This window comes from Podarcis melisellensis (assembly GCF_964234715.1).
Source record: "Podarcis melisellensis genome assembly, chromosome: 8".
NCBI classification, from domain to species: Eukaryota; Metazoa; Chordata; class Lepidosauria; order Squamata; family Lacertidae; genus Podarcis; species Podarcis melisellensis.
Window position 1 is genome coordinate 87,517,015 of NC_138540.1, and position 27,803 is coordinate 87,544,817.

At 48.2% G+C, this 27,803-nt stretch overlaps 1 protein-coding gene across 1 annotated transcript in view; it reads right to left on the reverse strand.

Annotated features, from left to right (window-relative positions):
* The window catches only part of ERCC2 (ERCC excision repair 2, TFIIH core complex helicase subunit), a 31,358-nt gene extending 4,607 nt beyond the window's left edge, over window positions 1–26,751 (reverse strand). The window contains exons 1-19 of the mRNA XM_081922022.1: window positions 26,596–26,751; window positions 23,927–24,026; window positions 22,174–22,251; window positions 20,232–20,294; window positions 19,403–19,516; window positions 19,041–19,157; window positions 16,203–16,319; window positions 12,243–12,366; window positions 11,700–11,796; window positions 9,706–9,839; window positions 8,926–9,094; window positions 8,413–8,531; window positions 5,556–5,625; window positions 4,517–4,586; window positions 4,270–4,371; window positions 3,417–3,480; window positions 2,130–2,251; window positions 1,349–1,441; window positions 384–456 (exon numbers count right to left, since the gene is read on the reverse strand). Coding sequence (XP_081778148.1) covers window positions 384–456; window positions 1,349–1,441; window positions 2,130–2,251; window positions 3,417–3,480; window positions 4,270–4,371; window positions 4,517–4,586; window positions 5,556–5,625; window positions 8,413–8,531; window positions 8,926–9,094; window positions 9,706–9,839; window positions 11,700–11,796; window positions 12,243–12,366; window positions 16,203–16,319; window positions 19,041–19,157; window positions 19,403–19,516; window positions 20,232–20,294; window positions 22,174–22,251; window positions 23,927–24,026; window positions 26,596–26,600 — 1,831 coding nt within the window. The 5' untranslated portion in view covers window positions 26,601–26,751. The remainder of the gene's footprint in view (window positions 1–383; window positions 457–1,348; window positions 1,442–2,129; window positions 2,252–3,416; window positions 3,481–4,269; window positions 4,372–4,516; window positions 4,587–5,555; window positions 5,626–8,412; window positions 8,532–8,925; window positions 9,095–9,705; window positions 9,840–11,699; window positions 11,797–12,242; window positions 12,367–16,202; window positions 16,320–19,040; window positions 19,158–19,402; window positions 19,517–20,231; window positions 20,295–22,173; window positions 22,252–23,926; window positions 24,027–26,595) is intronic.
* Window positions 26,752–27,803: the final 1,052 nt, after the last annotated feature.

A 27,803-nucleotide genomic window follows, 5' to 3' on the forward strand; every position in this document is an offset into this window, starting at 1 on the left:
GTCATCTTCTAAGTCAGGGGTCAGCAAACTTTTTCAGCAGGGGGCCGGTCCACTGTCCCTCGGACCTTGTGGGGGGCCGGACTATATTTTGAAGGGGGGGAAAATGAACGAATTCCTATGCCCCACAAATAAACCAGAGATGCATTTTAAATAAAAGCACACATTCTGCTCATGTAAAAACACGCTGATTCCCGGACCATCCGTGGGCCGGATTTAGAAGGTGATTGGGCTGGATCCGGCCCCCGGGCCTTAGTTTGCCTACCCATGTTCTAAGTTTCTAGTCCACATGCTTAAATCTCTTCCTTTTCTCTCTGGCAGGGAAAGAGACAGAGATGAGAGGAATTGCATGAGAAAATTAGGAGATGGCAGGCAGAGGTACTCACCAAAGTCAATCCCTTCAGAGACCTTCCCCCTGGCCACAGACAGCAAAATGGCTCCCCGTCCGTTTTCGCAGGCCTGGCAAGGAAGAGACAAGACACAACATTGCAGAATCCGGCCAGTTCCTCCACATGGGGGCCATCACTCGAGGGGGGAATAATTTTGCCCTGACTTTCCTCCTGGATTTATGTCAGGATTTTATATATCTGAGTAGGCTTGCCAGAACGAAAACAGTGTTTATATCAGGCACCGAAAACAGTTCAGTGATGGTGCCAGCCTGACATCAACAGGGAGTTCCACAGTTTGGTTCCTGCCACGCTGAAAAATCAATTTATTATAAAGGCAGAATGAATATTCTGCCACACCTGAATCTTCTTGCCCAGTCTTTCCCTTAACTGTAAGATTGGATTTTGTCAATCCCCATTTTTATACGATTTTATACTACTGTTTTACTGGTTTTATATTTTTGTTTTGAGGGTTTTGTTTAGCTAGGTCAGACAGATATTTCATACCAAACTCTGCTCCCAAAGTTTCACTCATTAGAGTATTGATGTAAATTACTAAACACACCCTGGTCAGGAACAGTATTTCAGGATTCAGATTAACTTCTTTAAAGCACAATAAATTTAACTCTTATTTTTTCCCTTACGGCGTTCGTTGTTTTCTATAAGCTATAATCAAAACAGACTCCATCATCTATTGCACCTGTATTTCCATTCTCCTTAATTCACTTAATCCTCAATGAATCCTATTTTAACGGTACTGTTAACTGTTCTAATGTTTTACACTGCTCAGAGATTTCTTCAAAAATAAAGTTTTCAAACATTTGAAATAAATAAGCTGGGCTGGTAAAACAAACAGGGGGGATTTCATTCAGTAATGGTGAGTACTTCGAGGTCACTGCTTATTTGCCCTGCCCCACTGTTCACCAGGGGAACTGCCTGCCACTGCATCCCGGCTGGCGGCTCACCTCCTGGTACTTCTCGAGGGCCATGCTCGTCTCCGCTCCGTCCTGCGTCTCAATGAAGATGAGTTTGTTGCGCTGGATGTTCTCCAGGATCCCCTGCAGCGGCCGGAGAGAAAAACCGGGGATGGCGGGTGCGTGAAATTCAAAAAATCACAAGGCTTCTTCATGCAGCAGGTGGTTAGACTGTGGAACTCCCTCCCACAAGAAGCTGTAACGGCCCTAGAGACGGCTCGAAGAGAGGATTCGGTCAGAGGCCATCCTTGTGGCAGGGAGTTCCACAGTTTAACTTGGCGCTGGGTGAAGAGGTTCCTTTTCTCTGCCCCGAATTTTCTGATGCTCAGCATCGTTGGCTGTCTAGTGTTGTTACGAGAGAGAGAGCGAGAGAGCTTCTGTCAAGTCACTTTTACTTGCCTTTTCTCTAAATTAAAAAGTCTAAAACACTGCATTCTTTCTTCATAGTGGTATCTTTCCAACCCTGTAACCATTTTGGCTGCCCTTTCCTGGACCTTTCCACACTTCAGGGGCAATTTTCACCCGGGCAAAAAATCTCAAGGAAGGCAAGAAGCAAAGCTGATGAAGGCTGTGGCCAGCGGAGAGCCCAAGGGCCACATACAAAGGTCTTGAGGGCCATATCTACTTCCCAAGGCCAAGCCTGAAAGCGTTCCCAATTGCCCCAGCTTAAGAAACCCACCACCCTCTAAAGGTCACTCTCAGGAGCCTCCCGGCCGGCAGTGAAGACCCGGACCCGATCCCCAAACATGCGTGCGCGCACACTCGCACATACCTGCTCATACCACGAGGCCACGATGTTCTCCATGTACTGGTAGCTGGTGAAAAAGGCCACGATGCCGTCCGGGACGATGGCTGACATCTCCAGCAGCAGATTCCCGTAGTTGCGGATTACGGCTGCGAGAAAATCAAGGACCGTTTTGGGGAGAGAGCCACAAGGAAGCCTTCCCTCTGTCAACCCCTGCCGCGAAGGAGGGCAGAGGAGACCCATGACCCAACCACGTTCTCACTCCTGGCCTCTGCCCAAGCCAGGCATTTAAAGCCCTTTAAACAGCTGCATATTTCCCCTAAAGAATCCTGGAAATTGTAGTTTGCGAAAGGCGCTGAGATTTGTTAGGAGACCCTCTGGGAACTACAATTCCCAAAGCTCCCTGTGAGGAATAGGGATGGATTGTTAAAACCACCCTCTGCGAGGGGAGCCTTGGAACTCACAGCGCCCTGTTGTTTAGTCGTTTATTCGTGTCCGCCTCTTCGTGACCCTCTGGACCAGAGCACACCAGGCACTCCTGTCTTCCACTGCCTCCTGCAGTTTGGTCAAACTCATGTTGGTAGCTTTGAGAACACTATCCCACCATCTCGTCCTCTGTTGTCCCCTTCTCCTTGTGCCCTCCATCTTTCCCAACATCAGGGTCTTTTCCAGGGAGTCTTCTCTTCTCATGAGGTGGCCAAAGTCTTGGAGCCTCAGCTTCAGGATCTGTCCTTCCAGTGAGCACTCAGGGCTGATTTCCTTCAGAATTGAGAGGTTTGCTCTTCTTGCAGTCCATGGGACTTTCAAAAGTCTCCTCCAGCACCATAATCCAAAAGCATCCATTCTTCGGCGATCAGCCTTCTTTATGGTCCAGCTCTCACTTCCATACATCACTAGTGGGAAAACCATAGCTTTAACTATACGGACCTTTGTTGGCAAGGTGATATCTCTACTTTTTAAGATGCTGTCTAAGTTTGTCATCGCTCTTATCCCAGGAAGCAGGCGTCTTTTAATTTCGTGGCTGCTGTCACCATCTGCAGTGATCATGGAGCCCAAGAAAGTAAAATCTCTCACTGCCTCCATTTCTTCCCCTTCTATTTGCCAGGAGGTGATGGGACCAGTGGCCATGATCTTCGTTCTTTTGATGTTGAGCTTCAGCGCCCTTAACAAACTACAATTCCCAGAATGCTTTGCGGGGGGAACTACGGCTGTTTTTAAGCCCTTTAAAAATGCTTGGTGTGAATTTGCATTTTAGGCAAGAAGGGGTGGGGAGCAAAGTCCACGCAAGGCAAATACTCTGCTCCCCCTCCTTACCAATGTCTTCGCGCGTCTCGAACTTGGAGCTGATGGTCACCTGGTCGTTCCCTCTCCCCACAATCTGAAACGGGAAAGGGGATTTGGAGAAATGGCCCGTTGGGGGGGCAAGGAAATGGGGAAAGTTGGGTGGTTGATTAATCGAACACCCCTCTTTTTACAGAAGGGAACCTCAAAAAAAATCCTTTGGGGGTGGAACGCCCGACGAAAAGGCATTTATTTTATTGCCTTTGTACCCTGCTTTTTAAGGGATGCGGGTGGCGCTGTGGGTTAAACCACAGAGCCTAGGACTTGCCGATCAGGTCAGCGGTTCGAATCCCCGCAATGGGGTGAGCTCCCGTTGCTCGGTCCCAGCTCCTGCCAACCTAGCAGTTTGAAAGCATGTCAAAGTGCAAGTAGATGAAAAGGTACCGCTCCGGCGGGAAGGTAAACGGCGTTTCCGTGCGCTGCTCTGGTTCGCCAGAGGTGGCTTAGTCATGCTGGCCACATGATCCGGAAACTGCACGCCGGCTCCCTCAGCCAATAAAGTGAGATGAGTGCCGCAACCCCAGAGTCTGCCACAACTGGACCTAATGGTCAGGGGTCCCTTTACCTTTTACCCTGCTTTTTCCTCCAGGGATCTCAAAGGGGACATATGGGGCTCTCCCTCTCTCTCCACAACAACAACCCTGCAAGGTTGGGCCGAGAGGCAGTGACCGGCCCCGAAGGCTTGGAGGTTGGGGGGCTGCCTCCCGAGATTCGACACCCGTAAAAAAAGCAACCAGCTTCTTGACCCTTTGCTCCTCTGGGCTGACGGCAGCTCTGGCACTGTGGGGAGAGCCCTCTGCCAACTGCCCCGTCTCCTCACACTCACCATCGGGCAAAGGCAGGTCCTGGCGAGGGTCATGGTGAACGTTGCCATGGTGACGGGCCTGAAGTCCAGTATTTTGGGGTAGATGTCCAGCGGCGAAAGGGTCTGTGCCAGAATGAGGAGGAAATTGGGGTGGAAAATATGGCCACAAATCACACTTTTCTCTCATACAAATACACACACAAACTCACACCAGTTTTGGCCTGCAGGAAGAGGACCCTCACGGACCCAGTAAAAAGGCCACACTTACTCCTGAGGTGATAATGACCGACTGGAACCTCTCAAAGACCGGCTTGATAGCGATGGAGGCATCCATGCAGCTGGGGAGAATCACAGAATTGTTGGACGGGACACCCAAGGGACATCTAGTCCACCCCCTCGCAACACCCCCAGGCTCCCCTCCCTAATAATAATAATAATAATAATAATAATAATAATAATAATAATATATTTATACCCCGCCCATCTGGCTGAGTTTCCCCAGCCACTCTGGACAGCTCCCAATCGAGTGTTAAAAACAATACAGCAGTAAATATTAAAAACTTTTCTAAACAGGGCTGCCCTCAGATGTCTTTTAAAGATAAGATAGCTGCTTATTTATTTCACATCTGAAGGGAGGGCGTTCCACGGGGCGGGCACCACTACCGAGAAGGCCCTCTGCCTGGTTCCCTGTAACCTCACTTCTCGCAGTGAGGGAACAGCCAGAAGGCCCTCGGCACTGGACCTCAGTTTCCGGGCTGAACGATGGGGGTGGAGACGCTCCTTCAGGTATACAGGATCGAGGCCATTTGGGGCTTTAAAGGTCAGCACCAACACTTTGAATTGTGCTCGGAAACGTACTGGGAGCCAACATAGGTCTTTCAGGACCGGTGTTATGTGGTCTCGGTGGCCACTCCCAGTCACCAGTCTAGCTGCCGCATTCTGGATTAGTTGTAGTTTCCGGGTCACCTTCAAAGGTAACTCCACGTAGAGCGCATGGCAGTAGTCCAAGCGGGAGATAACCAGAGCATGCACCACTCTGGCAAGACAGTCTGCGGGCAGGGAGGGTCTCATCCTGCGTACCACATGGAGCTGGTAGACAGCTGCCCTGGACACAGAATTGCCCTGCGCCTCCATGGATAGCTATGACCTTCTAGCTGACACGTGGTTGACTCCTGGGGTTACCTGTCGCCCGTCAAGACTGACCACTTCCCCTCCTCCAGCTGTGCATCTTTTTAGAGAAGAAAGGGACCCAAGGATCCCCCCCCCCAAAATTGGGAGATTTCCCAGGCTGCCCTCATTGCGCTCACCTGAAGTGCAGGATGGGGTTGGTGATAGTGGGAGTTCGGTCATCAAACGGTTCGATGATTATAGTAAAACCTGCGGTGGGATAATTAAACAAAGACGTTTGGGTATCTGGCACGAACGCACACACACCTTAAAAAATAAATTACCGTATTTTTTGCTCTACAAGACTCACTTTTTCCCTCCTAAAAAGTAAGGGGAAATGTGTGTGCGTCTTAAGGAGCGAATGCAGGCTGCGCAGCTATCCCAGAAGCCAGAACAGCAAGAGGGATTGCTGCTTTCACTGCGCAGCGATCCCTCTTGCTCTTCTGGCTTCTGAGATTCAGAATATATTTTTTCTTGTTTTCCTCCTCCAAAAACTAGGTGCGCCTTGTGGTCTGGTGCGTCTTATGGAGCGAAAAATACGTTGTGTGCAAAATCAGGATGCTGATCTCCCTAAGGCCGTTCCAGAGAGAGCTCGGCTTTCCTTTGAATAAAGGAGCGATACAAGCTTCTAGCCCTCCTTACGGGGTCCTTGCCACGGAATCACATTCATCCAGTGCTTTACCAACTACACTGGTGGCGTACAGGGTCAGGTTTAAGGTGCTGGTTTTGACCTTTAAAGCCCTATGCGGCCTAGGACCCACGTACCTACAGGACCGCCTCTCCTGGTATGCCCCGCGGAGGACCTTAAGGTCCACAAATGACAACACTTGGGAGGTCCCAAGTCGCAAGGTGGTTAGATTGGTCTCAACTAGGGCCAGGGCCTTTTCAGCACTGGCCCCAACTTGGTGGAACACTCTGTCACAAGAGACCAGGGCCCTGCGGGACTTGACATCTTTCCTCAGGGCCTGCAAGACAGAGCTGTTCCGCCTGGCCTTTGGTTTGGACTCAGTCTGACCCTTCTGTTTCCCTCCCCTTATGGTCTTGATTTATTGGCTACTTTTAAAATGAGGCTGTATTTTAAATTGCATTTTAACCTGTATTTTAAATTGGTACACAAAGCGGCCGTGGCCTGTCCCCCTATTATGTTTTTTACTGTGATTTTATTGGTGTTAACAGCCCCGAACCCGGCTCTGGGAGGGCAGGGTATAAATAAAATTATTATTACTACTATTACTATTATTATTACCGGGGGGGGGGGGAGTTTGAGAGCCAGGCAGTACTTTGCTAACATATTTCAAGCTTCCGGGCATGAAATTTCAAGTGTTCATTTTACCTACTTTAAATGAACTGTTGTTTTATCTCCCATGTTCGTACAAACTGTATGTTACTCAGTTTTTTGTTTTAAGCTTTTCACTGCAGAAGAAGCAGCTTGAAAATCTAACCCAGGGGTGGATAAACACTCCATGGTTAACTGCGATTCCTGGGGTTGGGCTGGATGACCCTTGGGGTCCCTTCCAGATGTATGATTAGGTTTATGCAGAAAGCGTTGCAGGCTGAAATATTTCTTGCCCTGGGCCTGCAAGCCGTTCGAGGCCCAAGCTTCTAGGACACCAGAAACCTTTCCTTCTGAGAGCCGAGGAGGAAGAATTAAGCTTCTTAAAGGCGGCTGCACTGACTCATCCTCAGGGCTAAGCACTTAAGAGACTTAGGAGGTATTTATATGCCTTGGCAACGTCAGTCCTCAGCACATGTGAGCGCCATCGTGCTTGGCTCCAGCGCACCTCCGGGATGTGGAACAGAGGAGAGCCCCCTGGTGGCTTCAAGGCCTGGACACAGCAGTTCAGGCACTGGTGACTTGAAGACTGGATGAGTGCAACGCGCTCTCTGTGGGGCTTCCCTCGTCCTTGATCCCGAAGCTGTGGCTGGTCCAGAACGTATTTGTTTATACAAGCCTGTCCAGATGTTTAGAAAGTCGATGAAAGTTTTAATATTAGTCTTGTTGCAGGAATTTATGTCTAGGTTGGGGGGGGGGGTTGCCCCTCCAGCAGATATCATGCACATGCAGCCCACTACCAAAATCAGCACAATCACTTTTGTGACTTTTGTGATTTGTCCCCACAAAACACTTCATCACAATTCCTTCCTATCTATTCAAAGGGCCTTTGCGGCACGATACCAAATGTTAAGAATTCACTGATAAATGTATCTATGTACTGGCTCACTGGGGAAACTTCAGAAATTCATATAGACATGTGAGCTCAGCTAACTCAGCAGCCCCTCTGCCTGAGTGATAATCCCTGGCCTCCTGATACCTGAGTGCCAGACAGGTAACCATTCCAGAAATAACAAACCCAGATGAAGACAAAAGGGTGTGATAACTTGGCTGGGAAACAGGGAAATATAAATATCTCTTTTGTTACACTTGATGGGTGTTTGGTGGAGGGCAAGGGGAACCATGGGGCAGGGTCCAAGATGCTCAGATTACTGCCACCAGACCTCCCCTTTCATAGTGTATGAGTGATGTAGTTTAGGGGGGGTGTAACATGGGGATTAGCAGCTAATAAAAGTTTGGGTTCTCTTTTGTTCGGGGCTTCCATCTTGTTCCACCTTGTGGCAGGTGGGAGTCCTGTTGCGACAGTCTTCAATCAAGACCTAGCCAACTGGCTGCTGTTTTGCTCTGGTATTCCTGGCTGGGGTCCTTGTTTTTTGTCCAAGGGAGCCTTCAGATTTCTCTGTTAACAGTCTACAGGCCACGGCTGATTAGTGTACCTATTTGGCAGACATGCACCAAACCCGGAAGTGACCCAAAAAGTCACACAAGGGGGCTTACACAGGCCCCACTGACGTCCACAAGGGTCTGGAACACAAGCCTTGCACAAATCAGTTGTTACCTCTGCTGCTATTTGAACTTTTCAGACACAGCCACTGCCAGAGAGCTAAGGGTTTTGCTTTTTAAAGGCGGAAACTACCCTATCAGACGCAGAAAGTCTCCCTTACCTTTGGAGTAAGTGCTGACCAGGGTGGCGAAATTGGAAATCAGCGTGATGGGAGAGAAATCAGAGATGTCGGCGATTTCCAGTGTTCGAAGAAGGGAGCGGAGGCGCTCTGCACAGAATCTGCAAAAGGAAGGGAAGCCCGAGTTTGGAGGAAGGCAGGTGTTTCCTTCGGGGGAGAAGGTTTGCGTGAAGGAACAGTAATGGGGAATCAGCCTTCTTGATGATCCAGCGCTCACTTCCATACATCACTACTGGGAAAACCATGGCTTTAACTATACGGACCTTTGTCGGCAAAGTGGTTTACACACAATAAATAGTAGCACAGCAGAACTTCACCGTTGAAACATAAATCGTATCAAAGAATTAACAAACCGTCAGTAAAACAGAACCTGAAGACATCGCCATCTCTGCCCTGGAGTCGAACACCACTCCCAGGTTGGGGTGTAAGCAAGGGTACGAAGGGTGGGGTTGGCTTTTGGGGGTGGGAGATTCTCCCTCCTGACGCCCCACTTACCGAAGGGGCTTGCGCTCAATGCAGACCTTCTCGAAGATGTCCTTCAGGAAAGACGGGGGGCTTTCCTGGACCACGTGATGTACCCGCAAGCGGGACTTCAAGTACTCCAGGAAGCGTTTCAGGAAACCCACAAAGTGCTCCGCGGTCCGGATGTTGCCTGGGACGGCCTCTGCCAAGAGGGGACAGAAAGGCAGGTCAGGCCTTTGCCGCTACCCTTGTGGGGCAGCCCAGTCCAGCAGCAGGAGGCCCCAGGGCAGCCAGAACAAATCTCTCCCCACCCTCTTCAAGAATGAGAAATGGGTCAATGCTGGATGAAACCAAGGGTGCACCTCGCCTGGAGTAGGTAAAGGTAAAGGGACCCCTGACCATTAGGTCCAGTCGTGGCTGACTCTGGGGTTGCGGCGCTCATCTCACTTTATTGGCCGAGGGAGCCAGCGTACAGCTTCCGGGTCATGTGGCCAGCAGGACTAAGCCGCTTCTGGCAAACCAGAGCAGCGCACGGAAACGCCGTTTACCTTCCCGCTGGAACGGTACCTATTTATCTACTTGCACTTTGATGTGCTTTTGAACTGCTAGGTTGGCAGGAGCAGGGACTGAGCAACGGGAGCTCATGCCGTCGCAGGGATTTGAACCGCCGACCTTCTGATCGGCAAGCCCTAGGCTCTGTGGTTTAACCCACAGTGCCACCCGCGTCCCAACACCTCGCCTGGAGTCTTGTCTTAAATGGGGGACAACCACCACAGGCTCCCCACCTCCCGCTGCAGAAAGAGGCACAAGCACCTTGCAGGACCTCGTCAGGCAGCACCGGGTTGGCCAAATAGACGTCCGTTTCGCGGGCGACGTTCGCCTCCCGCAGACCTTCCACCAGGCGCCGGTATTCCTCCTTCAGCTTCTGAGCATCAGTCTCCTTGATCCTTGAGGAAACAGGGAGAAGGGGGTTGTATACCTGAAGGAGCATCTCCACCCCTATCGTTCTGCCCAGGCACTGAGGTCCAGCTCCGAGGGCCATCTGGCGGTTCCCTCATTGCGAGAAGTGAGGTTATAGGGAACCAGGCAGAGGGCCTTCTTGGTGGTGGCACCCACCCTGTGGAACACCCCCCCCCAATCAGATGTGAAGGAAATAAGTAGCTATCTTTAAAAGACATCTGAAGGCAGCCCTGTTTAGGGGAGTTTTTAGTATTTAATGCTGTATTGTTTTTACACTTGATTGGAAGCCGCCCAGAGTGGCTGGGGAAACTCAGCCAGATGGGCGGGCTATAACTATATTGTTGTTGTTGTTGTTGTTGTTGTTGTTGTTGTTATACCTGTGGGTCATGAGCAGCCAGGGCTGTGCACAATCCCAGGAGGGCGCAGGGGACCTGCAGGATGTGGCCCTCAAACAAACAAATAGGTAAGCAACCCCTCCATGTACGGAACGCCTCTGACCCCCACAGAGCGCACAGAGTGGATCCCAGTGGCAGTCTGACGCAGTAGGAAACATCTTCCCATGTTCCTAATTCAGTTCCCTGAGAATTTCAGCTATCAGTATTAGAAATGGACCAAGTTTCTAGCTGTTAAAAGCATACAAGCCAAGTTTCTAGCTCTCATGGAGGCCAGGGTGGTTGGAAAAGGTCTCCCCCTGCCCCAAGGAGGGTTTCCAGGGCTTTACAGCGGCTCCTTGCCGCACCCGCTTCATGATCCAACAAGCTGTGATTCCTGAGTAGCGGGGGGTTGGGCTAGATGACCCTTAGGGTCCCCTATCAACGCTGCAATTCTGTAACTGGAATTATGCATGCGGGACGTCCCATAGAATCAGGGGGTGATCTTAGTTCAGGATTTCGACATCGTGCTCATGGGCATTTGCTGAGTTGAGGCTGCCGGGTGGGAAAATAAGAGGGTCTTATCTTAATAATAATAATAATAATAATAATAATTTTATTTATACCCCGCACTTCCCAGATCAAAAAACCAGGCTCAGGGTGGCTAACAACAAATTTAAAACACTTAATTGATGCAACAAAAACAGCATAAAATACAGTATAAAACATGAATAACAATAAATTCAGAATTCAAGAATCAATTTAGGGGGGAAATCCATCCAATAAACATTAGGTGATCACCAGGGCTAGCTGGCTAAATTAGTCCTCTTTGGGCCAGCGAGGAGACGAGGGGAGAATTAGCTGTGGGATCCCAGAGCGGGGAATCTTCATAAAAAGGGGAGGGGGAGGGAAGGAAGGGGAATAAAAGATCAGGCTAAGTTCAGGTTGAAAGTCAGGCGGAATAGCTCTGCCTTACAGGCCCCACGGAAGGAAGTTAAACCCTGCAGGGCCCTGGTCTCATGCGACAGAGCATTCCACCAGGTCGGAGCCATTACCGAGAAGGCCCTGGCCCTGGGGGAGGATAGTCTGACTTCCTTAGGGCCTGGGACCTCTAAACTATGGTTATTCATGGACCTTAAGGTCCTCTGCGGGGCAGACCAGGAGAGGCGGTCCCGTAAATACGAGGGCCCTAAGCTACAAAGGGCTTTAAAGGTCAAAACCAGCACCTTAAATCTGACCCTGTACTCCACCGGGAGCCAGATAAATTCAACAGTGTAAATAAGTTTTGATGGAAGTAATAATGAAATACTGAATGGTTTAGTTTATATACAACTTGCAGGGACTTATGCTATGCAAAATGAACCATGGAAAGAGAAGAAGGGAAGTCACACTGATATTAGAAATGAATATTCTAAATTGTAAAACAGAAAATTGAATTTAAAAATTATGGGGAAATAAGAGGGTCTCCTCACTTACTTCTGTATGCTGGCTTGGAGCGTGGCCACGTTCCCCTGGCACCGGTCCAGCATCTTGCGCGTGATGTTGACACCCATGGAATCGATGCAGACGTTGTCTGTGGGAGAAGAAAGAGGCCGGCCAGCCGGTCTATGTGACTTTCTAGGCAGGTGAAGACAGACCGGCAGTTTTCTGGAACAGCTATTGAGCCACCGCGCTTGTCAGGATAGGGCAGCAAGGCCTCCTTTCTTGAGAGTATCGTCTTCTCACAACACCTCCTCGAACGTTAACGCACTCTGCGCTGATAACCATCGCGGCACCATGTAGCGGTGAGTTCCGCAGGCTCTGCGTGTGCTACGTGAACCACCACCCTCACCCCATTGGCTCAGGAAAGGCAGTCGCTCCTCTGCCACGCTTGGCCCTAAAGGGACAGTCACATTATCCCCCCACATTGCAGGGGGTTGGACTAGATGGCACTTGGGGTCCCCACCCAATTCAACAATTCTGTGATTCTAGGTACGTGCTTGCAGATGTCCAAGACAGGCAAGAGCTGCTCTTGCATACCGATATTGTGAGCCTCGTCGAAGACGACGACGGATTTCTTGGCCAGTTCTTTAGACACCAGGTCAGCGATCTTGGGGTCCAGGAGATAGTGGTAGCTGTATACCACGATGTTGGCATGAAGGATCTGGTCCAGCATGGAGAGAAAGAGCAGAACAAGGACACACGTGGCATGAAAATCTATACAGTGGTACCTCAGGTTACATACGCTTCAGGTTACAGACTCCAATAACCTAGAAACTTTGCTTCAGGATAAGAACAGAAATCGTGCTCTGGTGGCGTGGTGGCAGCGGGAGGCCCCATTAGCTAAGGTGGTGCTTCAGGTTAAGAACTGTTTCAGGTTAAGAACGGACCTCCAGAACGAATTAAGTTCTTAACCCAAGGTATCACTGTACTGTATTGGACCAAGTTATCACATCCGGAGAACTCTAGTTTTCCTTTTTTTTTTTGAAAAAATGAAATAAAATAATTCATTTGATTTTTCAACTTAAAAGTTTTACAGAGATGTATCAAACACAAATTATAAAAACCAGATTTCAAGGAATATCCTGGACTTCCATCCTCCCTTTTGTGGGTCCTCCACCTCCATCGTTCAGCCTGGACACTGAGGTCCAGCTCCGAGGGCCTTCTGGCGGTTCCCTCACTGCGAGAAGCCAAGTTACAGAGAACCAGGCAGAGGGCCTTCTCGGTGGTGGCACCCGCCCTGTGGAACGCCCTCCCATCAGATGTCAAAGAGAACAACAACTACTGGACTTTGAGAAGACATCTGAAGGCAGCCCTGTTTAGGGAAGTTTTTAATGTTTGATGCATTACTGTATTTTGATATTTTGTTGGATGCCGCCCAGGGTGGCTGGGGAAGCCCAGCCAGATGGGCAGGGTATAAATAATAAATTATTATTATTATTAATCAGTTCCTCCCACAACTTTTATGATAATTCAAACCCTTTACTTCTTCCATTATGTCCAGAATTCAAGGAATCTTCCATTCTCTCCTTTGTGGGTCCTGTTATTACATTTCCTTCGGCATCTTTTATGACAGTCCAAATCTTTTACATCTCTATTATATCCAGAAATCACCCTTAAAAACTATCAGTGATATTCCAGTTACAGATAGGTAGCCGTGTTGGTCTGCCATAGTCAAAACAAAAAAATTCCTTCCAGTAGCACCTTAAAGACCAACTAAGTTAGTTCTTGGTATGAGCTTTCGTGTGCATGCACACTTCTTCAGATACACACTTCTTCAGATACACACTTCTTCAGTGTGTATCTGAAGAAGTGTGCATGCACACGAAAGCTCATACCAAGAACTAACTTAGTTGGTCTTTAAGGTGCTACTGGAAGGAATTTTTTTGTAGTGATATTCCAGTCCTACTAACGATTTTAACTGTTTACAGTGGTCTTTAAGATAAGTTATCAATTTCCCCCACTCCTTATTAAAATTTTGGTCTTCCGGATTTCTGATTCTTCCGGTCATTTTAGCCATTTCAGCATAGTTCACTAACTTCATCTGGTATTCTTCTCTGGTAGGAACTTCCCATCTCCTTCCCATCGCTGGACCAGTAATATCCATTTTCCAGTCCTCTTGGGGTGGAGGGAGGGAGAAACCAACTCTGCCCCCCCCCAAAAGGACAGTGACATTAAAAGGTATCCATAGATGCTCAAAACATGTAAAGAGATGTGCTCTTAAAAAAAAAAAAAATAGGAACAGCACCTGTGCAAGCTTTCAAGCTACACAGAAAACTTCAGGCAGGCAGGGAATGGAGGTAATGAAATCGGAGGTGTACCCTTAAAAAAAACCCAAAAACACAACCTTACTTCATATGTAGTAGACTTGTCCCAAGGTGAAAGACTTTTGGGAAAAGATTTATAATGAATTGAAAAAAATGTTAAAATGTACATTTATTAAGAAACCAGAGGCCTTTCTTCTTGGAATAATAGGTTTGGAATTGCCCAAGAAAGATGTTCGATTGTTTTTGTATGCCACAACTGCTGCTAGAATTTTGCTGGCCAAAATTTGGAAATCACAAGAAGTCCCAACAGTAGAGGAATGGCAGATGAAGATGATGGATTTTTCGGAGCTAGCCAACCTGACCGGAAGAGTCCGCGACCAGAAGGAGGAGGAGTATCAAGAGGAATGGAGGAAATTTAAAGAATATTTAGTTAAATATGTTAAGATAATTTAAATAGAATTACTGTATTTTTTGCTCTATAAGACTCACTTTTTCCCTCCTAAAAAGTAAGGGGAAATGTGTGTGCGTCTTATGGAGCGAATGCAGGCTGTGCAGCTATCCCAGAAGCCAGAACAGCGAGAGAGATCACTGCTTTCACTGCGCAGCGATCCCTCTTACTGTTCTGGCTTCTGAGATTCAGAATTTTTTCTTTTCTTGTTTTCCTCCACCAAAAACTAGGTGCGTCTTGTGGTCTGGTGCGTCTTACAGAGCGAAAAATACGGTGCTTGCGAGTACCAAATTGGCCTAGGATTTAAATATGTGATGTTGTAGAATACTATGGATAAAAGTCAAAATGAAAAGAAAGAAAGAAAGATGTCAATAGGACTATGTAAATTTTATGTGAAATTAGTTTTGGAAAACCGCTACAATGATTTATATGGAAACTCAGCCAGGGAGATTCGAGGAAGTCACTTAACAACGCTAACAAAAGTGGATTTTCCACAGTTAGGATATATGTTTGTTTGCTTGCTTATTTTTTGACGTTTTGATGATTTCTTTTTATGTTTGTTGATATGTCTGTTTTAAACTTCGAAAACGAATAAAAAAATTTGGGGGGAAAACAACAACACAACCTTATATTGCACATTTAATCTAATTTAGTGAGTAATGGGTGGTGAGAAGGCACTGAATTCCCAAACCCACCCCCAATTATTGGAAATTTAAGCAGAAAATGCCAGCTGCAGACGGAAACAAGCAAACAGGACTCTTCTCCATCACCTCTGCCACATTGGTTCCCCCTCTCTCCTCACAGCAGGCGTTCCATCAGGCTACCAGCTTCCCTCCCAGCTGGTCATGAGAAGAACCGTAATGTTCAAGAACAGGTGCCTGAGCTTTCCCCTTCCTCTTCCCTCCCCATCCCTTTTTCCTTGCATGCCGTGTCCTTTCCATTCTAAGGCCGGGAGCACAATCTCTAGCTGCCGATATTGTGTTTCTGAGAGGGTTTTCTTCAAACAAAATTATTTGCATTCGTTAGTTTGTACTTGGCTCTCTGGCCTCAGATATTCCAGCAGGCCTTGCACTCTTTGAGCCATGAGGTCAGGAACTTGGCACCTTTAAAGCCGCCCAGAGTGGCTGGGGAAACTCAGCCAGATGGGCGGGGTATAAATAAATTATTATTATTATTATTATTATTATTATTATTATTATTATTATTATTGTTGTTGTTGTTGTTGTTGTTGTTGTTGTTATTATTATTATTATTGAGGAGGTTCTTAAGAAGCTGAACAGTATTTTTAATCTGTCTTAGTATTATTAGTATTATTGCTAAGTTTTTAATATTTAATGCTGTATTGTTTTTAACACTCGATTGGGAGCCACTCAGAGTGGCTGGGGAAACTCAGCCAGATGGGCGGGGTAAAGGTACGCCTGCCCGTACGGGCCAGTCGTGACCGACTCTGGGGCTGTGCGCTCATCTCACTCTAGAGGCCGGGAGCCAGCGCTGTCTGCAGACACTTCCGGGTCACGTGTTTTAAAAAGGGCTGCAAATCTTTCTTGATTTTACTGTTTTATCTTTCGTAAACTGCTTTAGTTTGTGTTTTGTTTTGTTTTGTTTTTCAAATCAAGCAGTGTATAAATTTTATTATATTTGATGCCATGGCCATTTGGGCTGTTTTTTCCCCGCTCCAGAAATTTATGATGCCAGTCACACGGAGGCAGAGCCCTTTCCCAACAGGAAGGGGACCCATACAAAATATACATGGTTACATATTATGCAAAAAAAAAGACAGCTTACCGAGTATCGTGCAAGGAAGTAAGGGCACCATCCTTTCTGGCGACCAAAGGTCTTCAAGTCGTCGAGATTGTACACGCCGTATGGGAGGGGCACCTGCCGCCCGTGGGCATCAAATTCCTGCCAAATAAGGGGAAAGCAAATGCAGTTTGAATCACAGACATGGCAGGAACCCTCGAGGGCCAGTTATTCTTTTTGGCACCTGCTAAAAACATCATTTTCTAAGACAAGATGCTTAGAAAGTTGATGTCGATTCTATCATATAAAATAAGAGAACAAGAAGAATATACTGGGGCGTTCATACGAAGCCCCCGGTCGTCTCACGGACTATTAACCTGTACACCACTAATCCGCTGCTACCAACCAGGCCCTCCCTGTTAAAATCACTTCAGTCTCAGTCAGGTTCTCAATTAATAAAGAAGAGTGTATTTTATTTCAGACACAATCAAACTTTTACGGCATTCCAAACGTTGTTGCTCTTTACCGTATTTGTCGCCCTATTGGACGCACCGGCCCATAGGACACACCTAGTTTTCAGGGGGGGAAATCAAGGAAAAAAATATGATTTCCCCCCCGGCAGCTCTGGGAGCAGCGGACAGGCTGCACGCAGCCTGTGCGCTACTCCAAGACCTTCTCCCTGCTTTTGCGGGAGGTGGCGGAATTCCCCCACCTCCCGCAAAAGCCCACAGGAGCTGTGCGCGACTCCTACGGGCTTTTCGACCAGGAGGGAGAAGGGACTGAAACGGCCAGTCAGTCCCTTCTCCCTCCTCTGGGAAAAGCCCCCAAGAGCGGCACGCTCTTCAAAGGGTGCACGGCTCCTGTGGGCTTTTCTACGAGGTGGGGGAATTCCCCCAAGTCCTAGAAAAGCCAGCAGAAGCCGCGGAGCCCCTTTAAAGAGCGTGCAGCTTTTGCCTGCTTTTGCAGGAGGTGGGGGAATTCCTCCATCTCCCGCAAAAGCCCACAGGAGGATTGGAGAGTAGCGGGAAGGCGTCGCGCGCCTTCCCGCTGCCCCCCATCCTCTGGGGCTGGCGATGGGGGAAGCGCTGCTTCCCCCCCCCCCCGCCAGCCTCAAAGAGCAAACTCTCCTGGCTTCAGCGGAAGCAACGCGAAGCCTCCGGAGCACAGGCTTCAGAGGCTTTGCGTTGCTATCGCTGAAGCCAAGGAGCCTGCAATCGCCCCATAAGACGCACACACAATTCCCCTTCATTTTTGGAGGGGAAAAAGTGTGTCTTATAGGGCGAAAAATACGGTACTTTCTTAGTCTTATTTTCCTCTCTCTATCTCTTCTACCTCCCCACACTCAAGAACCCACGGCCCTGTCTCTCTATTACCAACTGCCTTTCCCAACCAGCCAACCCACTAAAACCAACCAAGTACCCACCAACAACTCCCAACGAACTCCTCCCAGAACTTGTTTTATAGTCTCACTCACTCCAGGCCCCTGGGTCCTGACTGTGCAACCTGTTTAACTATTTCCCCTCCAGCACTCTCTCATATATGTTAACGTCACACATACGTCTAGAAAAAAATGGAAAATGTGTATTGATACAACTGTGTACAGCTGAAAACGCTGGCAGTGTTGAGATAAATTCAACAGTGTAAATAAGTTATGATGGATCTAATAGGTAAAGGGACAACTGGACAGTTAAATCCAGACAAAATTGACTCTGGGGTTGCGGCGCTCATCTCGCTTACTTGGCCGAGGGAGCCAGCGTACAGCTTCCGGGTCATGTGGCCAGCATGACTAAGCCGCTTCTGGCGAACCAGAGCAGTGCACAGAAACGCCGTTTACCTTCCCGCCAGAGCGGTACCTATTTATCTACTTGCACTTGGATGTGCTTTCGAACTGCTAGGTGGGCAGGAGCTGGGATCAAACAACGGGAGCTCACCCATCGCAGGGATTCGAACCGCCGACCTTCCGATCAGCAAGTCCTAGGCTCTGTGGTTTAACCCACAGCGCCACCCACGTCCCATAATCAGTCATACCAACAGGCTAAAAAACAATATCTATCCGTGGGCTGTTAGGCTGCTGAACGGAAAAGAATATAGTGCAATTGACTTTCGGGGTGGGTGTGTTGTGCGACAAGCACACAGAGTGCAATGAGATTGGGTGTTTGGGGTGGGGAGAGAGGCTCGGTTAATTTCATTGTACACAGGTTGTACATTGACAATAAAGGTATTATTATTATTATTATTATTATTATTATTATTATTAATTATTATATCAGGCATAGTTAAAGCTCTGGTTTTCCCAGTAGTGATGTATGGAAGTGAGAGCTGGACCATAAAGAAGGCTGATCGCCGAAGAATGGATGCTTTTGAATTCTGGTGCTGGAGGAGACTCTTGAGAGTCCCATGGACTGCAAGAAGATCAGACCTCTCCATTCTGAAGGAAATCAGCCCTGAGTGCTCACTGGAAGGACAGATCATGAAGGCTCCAAGACTTTGGCCACCTCATGAGAAGAGAAGACTCCCTGGAAAAGACCCTGGTGTTGGGAAAAATGGAGGGCACAAGGAGAAGGGGATGACAGAGGACGAGATGGTGGGACAGGTTTCTTGAAGCTACCAGCATGAGTTTGACCAAACTGCGGGAGGCAGTGGAAGACAGGAGGGCCTGGCGTGCTCTGGTCCAGGGGGTCACGAAGAGTCGGACACGACTAAACAACAAAAATCAGGCATTCCCAACCTTCAGCCCTCCAGATGTTTTGGACTACATTTCCCATCATCCCTGACCACTGGTCCTGTTAGCTAGGGATCATGGGAGTTGTAGGCCAAAACATCTGGAGGGCCGCAGGTCGGGGACGCCTACTCTAAATGAAACAGCGATTATTATCGCGATACCTCAAAGAAGCGGCAAGAGGGGACGCTGCTGTCCTGTTGCTGCTGAGCCCGGACGTAGGAAGCAGTCAGGCTGAAGCATTTCCCGTCCACCTCCTTCCCGAAGCGAAAGGCGCTCACCTGCAGAGAGGAATAACGGTTATTAGAACTGTAGAGCTGGCAGAGACCCCAAGCTCCCATCACCTCCAGCACCCACAGTTGGTGCCAGGTTGGGGGGTAAGCTGGGATAAGGGGCCCCCACAGCAAGTGGGTGAGCACAGAGGGGCTGAGCCCAAGGTGTCTGAACGCCCTGAAAGGCAGTGACGTGGGCGACTCCCAAGTAAGCCCATTGGGCAGAACGGCGCTAATCAAAACAACGGGCAAACCTCCGGGTGGATGCAGAGGTTCTTCCTGGAGCTGAGCGCCAAGCCCAGGAAGGGCAGCTTCTCTCCTGTCTGCTTCTCGTGGAAATCCAGGAGTTTGCGCAGTTCCTCGATGACCTGGGGGAAAAGCACAGCACTCGCGCCAAAGACTCCTTGGTCCTCTCTCTCTCTCTGCGAGCCACGGAGGATGGAGGCAAGTCGAGGGGTCAGGGACAGAGGCGCGGGCTGGACTCCAGCTCCCATCATTCTCCAACTTCTCACTCTCAGCACTCCTCAGAACTAACCACACCACACTAACAGTCTCCAACACACACCAGTCTTATAGGTAAAGGGGAACCCTGACCATTAGGTCCAGTCGTGACCGCCTCTGGGGTTGCGGCGCTCATCTCTCTTTACTGGCCGAGGGAGCCGGCGTACAGCTTCCGGGTCATGACTAAGCCGCTTCTGGCGAACCAGAGCAGCGCACGGAAACGCCGTTTACCTTCCCGCCGGAGTGCTACCTATTTATCTACTTGCACTTTGACGTGCTTTCAAACTGCTAGGTTGGCAGGAGCAGGGACAGAGCAATGGGAGCTCAGCCCGTCGCGGGGATTTGAACCGCCGACCTTCTGATCGGCAAGCCCTAGGCTCTGTGGTTTAACCCACAGCGCCACCCGCGTCCTTATCAGTGTTATAGGTCATGCCTATATAAGGAACTCAGCCAATCACTTGCTTGTTGCTGGGCAGATTCCTTTCATGTTCTGTATTCCCACGCTGTGGAGATTCTAACTGCAAACTTGCTAAGCTGCCTGCAGATTATGGATTCCAACAAACCCAACCATGTCCCAGTTACCTTTTCAATCTCTGGCACCGTTCGGGAGCAGTAGATGAGCTTGGTCACTTCCAAGGGATGAGCCTGAGGAGGGAAAGGGAAAACGGGTTTACTTAGAAAGAGCTTTTTGGGTGGGTGGGTGGACATCGGCCAAAAGAGGTGCCCAATTGACAGGAGGGAAGAGTGGCCAGTTACACGGGGGGGGAGGGGTCCAGAAAGCAATATATTTTACCTTTTTAAAAAAATCATTTTTATTGATTTTTCCATAAAACAGCCAATCAGCATATCCGCATCATAATCCAATTAAAAACAATAAACTAAAATTAAAAAATGACCAAATTATAGTCCAAATTGTAATTATTAATTTTTCTGGGCTCCCCATAGTCTGGACCTCTGAAGCATATCTCCAAATCTTCATTCCTGCCTCTTCTCGTTGCTTTCATATTTTCCGCCTTCTGATCTTAACATTTTAAAGTTCTCCGTCCCTGGCTATGCGATTCTCAGTCATGTAAAAAATCATATATCCTTTCATCCATCGAATACAGCTTTATTTGTAAATATATATAGCTATGTATTTTATCTTGCATTTTTAAAACACTTGCTTTTATTATACTGGCTTAATGTAAGTCATCTTCGTTACAATGCAGGCCATAAAGGAATTGACTAAATTTATCTGCTGGCCACATGACCAGGAAAAACTGTCTGCGGACAAACGCCAGCTCCCTCGGCCAGTAAAGCGAGATGAGCGCCACAACCCCAGAGTCATCCGCGACTGGACTTAACTGGCAGGGGTCCTTTACTTTTTTTTAAATAGGAAGCCAGGTTCTTTCACTTTAAAAAACAGTAATTTCTGCTCAAACAGATAAAACAAACCAGTACATCCAAAACCCCGTTTTAAAGGATAGATCTATTTTTTATTTTATTGTACTACTAGGGGATTAACTTTGGTGCCCAGTTTGATAGAGAGAAGTTAGCTTCCTATCTAGATGCTTGTGTTCTTCAGCGGTAAACAGAAAATAAATCATAAGAACACGGGAATGGGGGAATATTTTAAATGCATATGTGTATTTAATCTCAAGAACTCTTGAGGTGTTGTTGTTTAGTCGTTTAGTCGTGTCCACCTCTTCGTGACCCCCAGGACCAGAGCACGCCAGGCACTCCTGTCTTCCACTGCCTCCCGCAGTTTGGTCAAACTCATGCTGGTAGCTTCAAGAACACTGTCCCACCATCTCGTCCTCTGTCGTCCCCTTCTCCTTGTGCCCTCCATCTTTCCCAGCATCAGGGTCTTTTCCAGGGAGTCTTCTCTTCTCATGAGGTGGCCAAAGTCTTGGAGCCTCAGCTTCAGGATCTGTCCTTCCAGTGAGCGCTCAGGGCTGATTTCCTTCAGAATGGAGAGGTTTGCTCTTCTTGCAGTCCAAGGGACTCTCAAGAGTCTCCTCCAGCACCAGAATTCAAAAACTCTTGAGGTAGGCTAGACCAAACTGCGGTAGGCGGTGGAAGACAGGAGTGCCTGGCGTGCTCTGGTCCAGGGGGTCACGAAGAGTCGGACACGACTAAACAACAACAAGACTGAGAGGCAGTGATCAACCCAAGCAAGCTTCATGGACAAATGAGGATTCAAACCCTGGTCTTTCCCAGGTCCTAGTTCAACTCTCTAACCACTGGCTCTCTTATTGATGTTTCTGCAGATAAAGTACTAATAATGGAAGACTGCAGAACCGGGGCTCTCCTCCCCAATGTTGCTGGACTCCCATCAGCCCAAATGGCCAATGGTTGGGGTGATCAAGGGAGCTGTAGTCCAGCGGGAATAATACTTCATCTTCATGTAGCCCCTTGGGGTGTTCAAAGTGTTTCACATTCTCCCGGCGATTGTTACACCAAGCCTGCAAGGTAGGCCAGGTGTCGTTATCTGTATGAGGGGCTGCCCGGCCGCCTTTACAGAAGCCGAGGCAAGGCGACTCACCCGCTGGTAGGCCACAATCAGAGACAGGAGGGAGATTGTCTTCCCGGTGCCCGATGGCATTTCCAGAACGCCATGACCCTAGCGGAGAAACAGAGAGACAGTATGAATTAGCGGCAATACTGCAATGCGGCTTACGTCAAATCTCAAAGTGGAAAAATTTAAAACAGGCTGTTCTCCATTCAATCGTTGTGATGCTGGCGATGTAAAAGCTTTGCTATCAAGTCTAGACTCTAGACCAGGGGTCAGCAAACTTTTTCAGCAGGGGGCCAGTCCAATGTCCCTCAGAGCTTGTGGGGGGCCGGACTATATTTGGGGGGGGGGGGAGAGAATGAATTCCTATGCCCCGCAAATAACCCAGAGATGTGTTTTTAACAAAAGCACATATTATACTCATGTAAAAACCCCAGGCAGGCCCCACAAATAACCCAGAGGTGCATTTTAAAATAAAAGGACACATTCTACTCATGTAAAAACACCAGACAGACCCCACAAATAACCCAGAGATGCATTTTAAAATAAAAGGACACATTCTATTCATGTAAAAACACGAGGCAGGCCCCACAAATAACCCAGAGATGCATTTTAAAATAAAAGGACACATTCTATTCATGTAAAAACATGAGACAGGCCCCACAAATAAGCCAAAGATGCATTTTAAAATAAAAGGACACATTTTACTCATGTAAAAACACGCTGATTCCCGGACCGTCCGTGGGCCGGATTTGGAAGGTGATTGGGCCGGATCCGGCCCCCGGGCCTTAGTTTGCCTACCCATGCTTAGATGTCTGTTGATGAAACCTAATAATAATAATAATAATAAATTTTATTTATATCCCGCCCTCCCCAGCCTTAGCCGGGCTCAGGGCGGCTAACAACAATAAAACAGTACAAAAGTACAGTACAGCATAAACAACACTCTAAAATCATTCATTATAAAATTAATTAATTCAAGCCACTGGCAGCCATTGGGCCAGAGCTCCGCAAAGATTGCTGAGGGAGGGAGTCAGGCTGTGCCCTTGCCAAAGGCCTGGTGGAACAGCTCTGTCTTGCAGGCCCTGCGGAAAGATGTCAAGTCCCACAGGGCCCTGGTCTCTTGTGACAGAGCGTTCCACCAGATTGGAGCCACAGCCGAAAAAGCCCTGGCTCTAGTTGAGGCCAGCCTAGCCTCTCTGTGGCCCGGGACCTTCAGGATGTTTTTGTTTGAAGACTGAAAGGTCCTCTGTGGGACATACCAGGAGAGGCGGTCCCGTAGGTACAAGGGTCCTAGGCCGTATAGGGCTTTAAAGGTTTAAACCAGCACCTTAAACCTGATCCTGTACCCCACTGGAAGTCAGTGCAGCTGGTATAGCACTGGGTGAATGTGATCCTGTAGCGAAGACCCCGTAAGGAGTCTCGCCGCGGCATTCTGCACCCGCTGGAGTTTCTGGGTCAGTCTCAAGGGCAGCCCCACGTAGAGCGAGTTACAATAGTCCAGTCTGGAGGTGACCGACGCGTGGATCACAGTGGCGAGGTCAGGGCGAGAGAGGTAAGGAGCCAACTGCTTAGCTTGGCGGAGATGGAAAAATGCCGCCTTTGTTATAGCTGCAATCTGCGCCTCCTAGAACAGCATCATCTATTTTTTGATGTTGCCTCACATTATTCCACCTCACCTCTTGAAACAAGAAACTGATTTGCACTGAGGTCAAACGCAGCAACACCCTCCTCCTCCTCCTCCTCCACCGGCACCCCAAACAAACCCAGCCTCTGGTCAAACCTTGGCATCCAATGTCCTCTTCAGCTCCAGCATGTAAGAATACTGCTCCGGGTAGATGTAATCATAGGGGAAATAAACAAGCAGTCCATCTATGTTCAGCCTGAAGGAAGGGAAAGCGAGAGAGGCATCAGAGAAATGTCCTGGGAAAAGAATTGCCCATAAGGAGGTGCTTGACGCAAAGCCAAGCTCCTAGTCCTTAGGTTTTGAACTGCCAGTCAGTGTAGGCAGTACTGAGGGGACCATAGGAATTCTAAGGCCTTATATATATAAATGTACATAAATGTACAAGGCAAACACATACATAAGTAATTAAACCACGTGTCTGAAATAGTACAGGAGAACAACCCTGAAGCCATTTTGACTCTCCCAAATTGACCTCAAATATTTCTCTGCAAGGAGGAAGGAAATGGGAAAAGCTTTCCAGTTGTCTTTGGACTGTTGGGGCTGCTTACACCTCCCTGTAAATACAGTCTGGCAAGTATCTGTTAAGCTGAGCACACTAACAAGATGCGAAAGAGATTCAGGAACTAAGTACCGTATTTTTCGCTCTATAACACGCACCCGACTATAACATGCACGTAGTTTTTAGAGGAGGAAAATCTGTAGGCATGCCACCTGTAGGCATTTCCTCCATAACATGCACAGACATTTCCCCATAGTTTCTAGGAGGAAAAAAGTGAGTGTTATGGTGCAAAAAATACGGTATTTACCATCTCAAAGGAATGGCCAGGCTACCCAGAAAAGGGAATCAGATAAGGCAGGGGCCAGCAACCTAAGGCCCATGACCAGCCCACAAGCCACCCCTGAATTGAGCTGCCCACTCGCATGCTGAGCCATAGCAGCACAGTGTGGCATGGGGACTCACTTCCACGGTGCTGGAAATAGCGTCTGCGCATGCACAGACACCGAAAATTGCGGGCACATGAGCCTATGCGTGTGCACGATCCGGCCCACGGAGGGTTCTCCCGGGACCAATCTGGCCAGGGCAAGGTAAACCTTGCTGACCCCTAAGATAAGGCCTTATCAGGTATCCTGGCAGACAGGAGAGAAGCAACACACACAAATTTCTGCTTGGGACCACCTCTTTCTGTGATGCATGTATGATGTTTTGGGGGGTGGTCTTGAGCTACAGGGTGGGCAATTACAAAAGTCTATATAAAATCTTGCACACCAATGTTCTGGGTTCCTCTCCTTCCTCCTGCATGTGGTGAGTGGGAACCCTGTTGCAACAGTTGAATAAAGATCAGGCTTACTAGCTGCTTTGCTTCTCAATATTCTCTGGTTCAGTGTTTTTCAACCACTGTTCCGCGGCACACTAGTGTGCCACGAGATGTTGCCTGGTGTGCCGTGGGGAAAATTGAAAAATTCGAAAGATTTAAAAATAAAGTATTTTATAATTTTTCATATTTCTGTTTACTTACTATTTCTTAATAAAGTAATTATAAAATACTTTCTTTGTGTTTATTTGATTCCTATTCAAGAGAATTACTTTATATATAGTCAATATAGGCACAGAGTTAAATTTTTTAACATTTTCTAATGGTGGTATGCCTCGTTATTTTTTTCATGAAACAAGTGTGCCTTTGCCCAAAAAAGGTTGAAAAACACTGCTCTGGTTGGCCTCTGTTATTTTCTCCTACCGATAGGGAACCCACGTAAGGACTCTGTACGGGCTCTTAGATACTCCATACAGGGGTGTCGAAACTTTTTTCAAAGAGAGCCAGACCAATCACCAAAAGTGAACATGCATGAGGGCCGACCATTTCAATTTTTCAAATTGAAGTTGTTCAGCTTTTCTTTTCTTTTTTACAATTTACCCCAAAGTTGCTGAGCTTTTTTTAGGACTGAAGTTGCTACAGACCAGCTCCTATCTAATCATCATATGTCTCTCCAAAGAATCATGAAGACTGGAATCTTAGCTCGTTTTAAGGGAATCTTAGCTTGTTTTAAGGGAAAAACAGGCAGGGAAAAACAGGCAGCTCTGCTTAGGGAAGCTTTTAATGTTTAATAGGTTATTGTATTTTAGTGTTTTGTTGGAAGCCGCCCAGAGTAGGTGGGGAAACCCAGCCAGATGGGTGGGGTGTAAATAATAATAAATAATAATAATAATAATTAATGGGCCGCAGCTCAGAGGGGCAGCACCCGCTTCGCATGCAGGCGATGTCCCGGGTTCACTCCCTGCAGGCAGCATCTCCAGGTGGGGTTGGGACTGCCCCCTGACTGAAACCCTCGAGAGCAACTGCTGCCAGTCAGTGTTGGGAATATTGAGGTAGATGGACCCGGTGGTCTGACTTGGCGGCTTCCCTAAAATCCTGGGCAGAGTTATGGAATGAATGCATGCAAAGATATGGGGGTGCATGTTTCTCTGGCTGGTGGAAAAGGGTTGCTTTTGCACCCCCCCCAAAAAAAATTGCCCCCCCAAAAAAATATTGCACCCACAGAGAGTGTGGAATTAGTCATGTCAATGACCACAGCAAATGCCCCCCTTTAACCCAAGCAATGATTTCCAAACGCCTCCAAGTATTTGCCCCCCCCGCCCACTCAACGCCCCCCCCACAATAGCCCCTCTTTTTAATAATGCCCACTTAGTCTATATCTGTCCCCAATAACACTCCCCCCTCCCTGTTGCCCTAGTGGTATTTCCCAGGTCTCCCCTCCCCCCCACTCACTTCATGGTCTCTCCCAGCCTCCAATCCCATTGGCCGCCGCAGCTGCTCACGTCGGTCCACTCTAGGTAAGCTTTTCCTTCTTCTGCGCATGCCTTCCCCGCTGCGCTCTACTGGTTAGAAGGACCCGTCGGGTCGCGCTTCTGGTTGGCTAAGATGAATAAAGCTCCGCCCCACAGTCAAGTGTGCACTTACCGCCTACCCCAAAGGGAGTTCGGCTGCGCTGTGAAAAGGCATCGTAAGCCGCTCGAGACCTAATCGTACGTACCGGTTGAAGGCTGAAGTAGTCGAGCCCAGAAATAGGGATGGCTTTGGTTGGAGGGATGCTAAAAACTATGAATAATGAAGCTTGCTTGCTTGCTTCTTTGATGGATGGATGGAAGGATTGATTGCATTTATAGTGTCCCACCTTTCCCGCAAGGTTCTCTTCCTCCCTATTTTATCCTCCCACAACAGCCCTGTAGGTTAGGCTTGAGGCTGGGCAGGGTGCAAGGCAGGGCTAAAAGAAAAAAACTGCTCCTTTTCTCTTATGGGGTATCCAAGAGCCCGTGCTTCTTCTTCTGCGACCCCTCGTAGCCGAGTAAGATTGTCTTCCATAAACACGGTTTGAACAATGAGTCCGTAAGTGACTGTGGAGGCCAATTCTGGACCCACACATCCTTCCACAGTGGGGACATTGGTTTCTGGGCAGGAGGTGATCGCGGTGTGGATTTGCCAAGTGTGCCTTCCTCTTAGCACGTTTCTTCCTTGCGTCCTGAGTTCGAGTGTCTTCAAAGCCCAGGACACCTTTGGTCAAGGCTGTTCTCCAACTGGAGCGCTCGCAGGCCAGTGTTTCCCAATTGTTGGTGTTTATACTACATTTTAAAAAGCAAAGACATCACCTTGCCAACAAAGGTCCGTATAGTTAAAGCTATGGTTTTCCCAGTAGTGATGGATGGAAGTGAGAGGTGGACCATTAAGAAGGATGATTGCCGAAGAATTGATGCTTTTGAATTATGGTGCTGGAGGAGACTCTTGAGAGTCCCATGAACTGCAAGAAGATCAAACACATCCATTCTTAAGGAAATCAGCCCTGAGTGCTCACTGGAAGGACAGATCCTGAAGCTGAGGCTCCAAGACTTTGGCCACCTCAGGAGAAGAGAAGACTCCCTGGAAAAGACCCTGATGTTGGGAAAGATGGAGGGCCCAAGGAGAAAGGGACGACAGAGGAT